The sequence below is a fragment of the Diaphorina citri genome, unplaced genomic scaffold (genome assembly GCF_000475195.1).
Source record: "Diaphorina citri unplaced genomic scaffold, Diaci psyllid genome assembly version 1.1 scaffold593, whole genome shotgun sequence".
In the NCBI taxonomy this organism is placed as follows: Eukaryota; Metazoa; Arthropoda; class Insecta; order Hemiptera; family Psyllidae; genus Diaphorina; species Diaphorina citri.
The window spans coordinates 145170-150253 of record NW_007378027.1 but is presented as its reverse complement, the minus strand read 5'-3'; the positions used below and the strand labels follow the sequence as shown (position 1 = coordinate 150253).

Sequence of the window (5084 nt, the reverse complement as noted above, 5' to 3'; positions counted from 1 at the left end):
TATGTTATGCTTTGAGTGCTGAGTCTTTCAAAGAATGTGAATGAAATCAGGATGCTATCTTCAACTGGTGCTAGACGAGCCATTAAATCTTGAATAAACTCACGAGGAATCACGAGATTGGAATTGTTTCTTTGATAGTGAGATTGATAATAATGATATGTCAATGCCTTCCTATCTTTCAAAGTTTCTCTCCGATTGGTAACTTTCGTTTCCTATTCCATGTACCTATTTGAGGTTTCCCCAAAGTCTTTCAAAATTAATCAATTAACCCGAAATTGACAATAGACACTCATGGAACACTAGACCCTCATGTTAACAAAACTTATCAATTTGATGAAGAGTTTCTTATGTCCTCATATATGTACCTTCTGGAAATGTTTCTGTTTCAGAATATAGGATTTGAACTCCCATTACCAAATACCAAAAGTTATACTCAAAACACTCGTATAGGATTTGGAGTGCCATTATGAAAAGCTATACCCAATCTTGAGACTCAAGAGTACTTTCTAGTACCTATATCCTACACCTAGGTAAGAAATTCCATGTCAAGAAAGCTAAGATTGTTAGAGAAAACACAGGGATTTGAAAAACGAACAATATTTATTTAATAAATAGAAAATTATATTGTAATTTACAAATAACGTTAAACTTCATTGAAGTATTGTGGTTAAATAAAAATATAACAAGACAATACATGGTATTCAGAGAAGAATAAATAATTATTTTAGAACAATTCATGATGGCAATTTCATGAACGAAGTATGTACCCTACAAGTTATTATTTATGAAATAATGTTACATCAATTGGAAATATTTATAAAATATGAAGAAATCAAGGAACTACATACATATTTACAAATAAATAAAAAATAAGTAGGTAGATGCCATTATGGGACACAAAAAAGTATAAAAACTGATACATGATACAACTTTGAACACTTTTTTTTGTAATAAAAAAAGTGTGTGGTAGTATTAGAACTTCTGAATCGGGTATCGATTTTTTTTTTTTTCAAAATAAATAAAAATGAAAAATAAATAGGTAAATAAAAAAAACAGATAAGATATTCCAAATGAATGAAATGCCTCAATACCTACCTACATCTGTATATAAAAAAGGCAAATTCTCACGGTTTTTTCTTACCTTTTTTTTACCAAAACTTCTTTGAAGTATTTAATTAACATCTTTCCAAACTTTTTTCATGTTTTTTTTTTTAAGTACTTGAATGGAGCAAGTTTTTGTTTTGATAGTACCTATCTAATGAAGTATTTTATATCAATTGATTAGGTACTTAACAGGTGTAGCTAACCTGAACCATTAACATTACCTCCCAACTCACCGAATCTTTCGGTGTCCATATCTTCTAAATCCTTTGAAGTCTTTTTTATAAAGTCTTGACCAAACTGTAGTCTTTTTTTTTTTTCTTCGCCAAATTGGGGATTTAATAATAATGTACGCACGAGCAGAACTTCCGAGTATTTCATAATTTCCAATGATTTCACTGATTTTACTGTTAAATAGATTATTATTCCCAACATCCTCAATTCTTTTTACAATCTCAACCAAGGCAAATTACCTTACAAAGTGCCTTTATCAGTTGTTAATTGTGGTTGGGCACAAAAGAAAGGTCTAAATTGTTTGCACTACAACTATAAAGCCTTCTAAGGACAATTTAAGCAAAGTGCTCATTGATGAAGGCCCTCCTAATCACTGCCCCAGCTCCATTTCTTCCAACTCCATCATTTACTACTACATCTTCTTCCACCTCTTCTTCTACTTCATCCTCTGCAGGTAGTTCCTGCCTGGTCTGCACAGCAATATTGTGCAAAACAGCACAGGCTGTCACAATATGTGTGCATGTAACAGGGCTGTTGGCGAGTTTTCTTCTCAGACAAGCAAATCTTCGCTTCCAAATTCCAAATAACCTTTCTACACTATTTCTTGTTTTTATATGTGCCTTGTTATACCTCTGCTCTTGAGGAGTAGTGGGATTCAGCAAAGGGGTATACAGGAATGTGTTTTGTGCATATCCACTATCACCTAACAGGATGCCCCTCACTTCCCCACGTTCAAATCTGTGACACACTCTAGAGTTGGTAAATATTCTGGAATCATGCACCGACCCTGGCCACCCTGAGACTACATCCCATATTTCCAGGTTGGGGCCACCAATGACTTGAACATTAAGTGAAAACGTTCCTTTCCTATTCCGGAAATTTTCTCCGTTTTCCACTGAAGGTAGTTGGATGGGTACATGTGTACAATCCACACAACCTACAACACCTGGGAAGTTTCCGATACCTTGGAAGGCTACCTTTGTTGGAGCAAGTTGTTCAGGGAATTTCACATAGTTCACATGGGCTTGTGCTAGTGCCTTGCTAACTTCCTTCACCAAACGGCACATTGTTGGCTGAGAGACCCCATGTGAATCTCCTGTAAAAATCTGAAACAGAGATAATTTTATAAAAAAGTTAATAGGGTACCTGGCGGAAATTTCTATGAAAATAAGAATAGTGCTTATTTATACAGCTTGCATAGGATTAAAAAGTCCTTTACTTCGGCAGTAAGCAACTGCTATCATTGAGGTGAAGTCAGATTCTCAAATTATCTTGAGGATAAAATTCCATACCTTGGTTGGGATTGAACCCACACCCTCCTGTTTATCAAGTGAGCATCTTGACCATTACACCACCGAGGCAAGTTCTTGACCACTACACCACCGAGGCAGGTTTATATAAAAAATAATAAACTTTTACTATTTGGCCAAGCCTTTAACAAACAAGAGCTTCTGTTAATACCTATTTCAGAATAAAAATGAACTGACTGTATTACACGGTAAGTTCCTTTAATGCAATGTGTTTATTGAAACTAAAAGAATTTAAACTTCTTTGAAGATCATTTAATTTGCCTAGTTTTACAGATTTTTTCAACCTATTTTATTATTTCTTTACACTTACCTGGAAGTTCCCAGTTGCATAAAACTGAATCACAGCAAGAAGTCTTGTCATTGGTGGCTGTTTAACACCTTGCATGGTGTTGGTTTCCAGAACATTCCTTGCCAAAGGAAAAATTATGTTCAAAACAACATCCTTTGAGAATCTGAAACAAAATTTAAAATTGTATTGATCAATGAAAATTGAAAAAGTGTTGGAGTGTTTTCAGTTTGCTACCCTCGGGGTTTATTACCTCAGAGCTTCTTGTTCTGTCCAGAGTGGCATGTTGTTATATTTATAACTATTTTTCTATATATGGAAACTATACCTAGAAACCTAGATCTATAGTGCCTGATACATAAGTTATATAGTGGCATTTTTTCATTTAACATACCTGTAGCGCCTGAAAAACTGATCATCATCAAATGCTTCCAACAAGTTTCCTGGATCTCGCAAGTATCTCTTGGGAGCTCGTGCCAAGTTGTACTCATTTTCACGATAGTGACCCAAAAATTAATCAAATTCATCCATATTTAAGAAAACCCAAACTTTATAAAGAAATAAAACAAAAACCACCTAGTTAACTCAAAATCAAACATATAATAAATGATCAAAAATTCAAAATTTCAAATGAAAACACTTGTTTTGAAAAATCCCGGGTAAAATTACGGTGTTGCCAACGCGTACCACACGCTTAGCATCACCTTAGGTAAAACCGGTCTTACCCCTTACCGGACTTGTTCATAAATACCATTCTATTTTGAACCGGCTCAGAACGTGATTACCTCTGAGTGCGTTTTTTCTCAAGTAAATTCTCAGAACGATCTGAAGAACTTGTTCATAAATACGGGTGTTAGGCGACAACATTACTTAACATTGTGTAAGAATATCTGTGTTTTCTTTCGGCCTCATGAGGTCACCTTGTTGTAAATCTTTGAGCCGATGTACCTTGAGTCCTTTCAAGCCTTCATGTTCGAATTTTCTTCAGTTTTTATTAACCCTTATGAGTAGACTTACCCTTATAGATTCCTGATGGTATCAGAATTTTCCATTTAATTTGGAAACTCTCATAGAGAGATCTGGATTTTTGAGAACAGAAGTGTAATCGTCAAAGTTGCCTCTTGTGTCTTTCAGGATATTTTGCAACTTGAAATACATCTGAACAAGCAAACTTATGTACGTACTTTGGAATTCTCCCCGAGCTTACGATATGCTTGAACTATTTTCAGGGGTGAATTTTGTGAAATTTGTCAGGGCTGATCTCCCGAACTTTGAAAAAAGAGCCTCTCTCCCTCGTCTCTTTGAGAACAGAAGTGTAATCGTCAAAGTTGCCTCTTGTGTCTTTCAGGATATTTTGCAACTTGAAATACATCTGAACAAGCAAACTTACGTACTTTGGAATTCTCCCCGAGCTTACGATATGCTTGAACTATTTTCAGGGGTGAATCTTGTGAAATTTGTCAGGGCTGATCTCCCGAACTTTGAAAAAAAGAGCTATAACAGCAAACTTACGTACTTTGGAATTCTCCCCGAGCTTACGATATGCTTGAACTATTTTCAGGGGTGAATCTTGTGAAATTTGTCAGGGCCCAGGGCTGATCTCCCGAACTTTGAAAAAAAGAGCTACAACCTCTCTCCCTCGTCCCATTTTCATTCTGCCTCGGATCCCAGTTTTAACTGTGAGCTACAACCTCTCTCCCTCGTCCCATTTTCATTCTGCCTCGGATCCCAGTTTTAACTGCCCCCGAAAAAGACCCTGATTTTAATTCGAAATATGAGAAGTATTTTGTCGAGAGGCTTAGGAAGGAATGGAAAAGAGATAAAACTTCAGGGACGTCTCGGTAGAATGATTTTCCAGCTGGCTTTTGCTATATGCGAGAAAAACTTTGTTATATCCGAAGATTCGAGAGGCTTAGGAAGGAATGGAAAAGAGATAAAACTTCAGGGACGTCTCGGTAGAATGATTTTCCAGCTGGCTTTTGCTATATGCGAGAAAAACTTTGTTATATCCGAAGACGTAAAAGGACTTTTCGGTTTTCCGATGTATGTATCCATTGTATTGAAATAGCAAAGGTTGAGTTCGAAGGTCATCCAATCATAAAAATATGAATGAATGTTCAATCAATCTTCTTTATGTTCATAAATAAATAAAA

The 5084-nt window shown here is 35.7% G+C and overlaps 1 protein-coding gene across 1 annotated transcript; it reads right to left on the bottom strand.

Annotated features, from left to right (window-relative positions):
* Positions 1 to 1598: 1598 nt before the first annotated feature.
* On the bottom strand, positions 1599 to 3775 carry LOC103510393 (putative nuclease HARBI1). Its single transcript, XM_008475046.3, has 3 exons — positions 3326 to 3775; positions 2956 to 3097; positions 1599 to 2441 (listed from the first exon to the last, which is right to left on the bottom strand). Exons 2-3 carry the CDS (start codon positions 3028 to 3030, stop codon positions 1671 to 1673), a joined length of 846 nt encoding a protein of 281 aa, XP_008473268.2. The 5' UTR covers positions 3031 to 3097; positions 3326 to 3775; the 3' UTR covers positions 1599 to 1670.
* Between the last annotated feature and the right edge of the window lie 1309 nt (positions 3776 to 5084).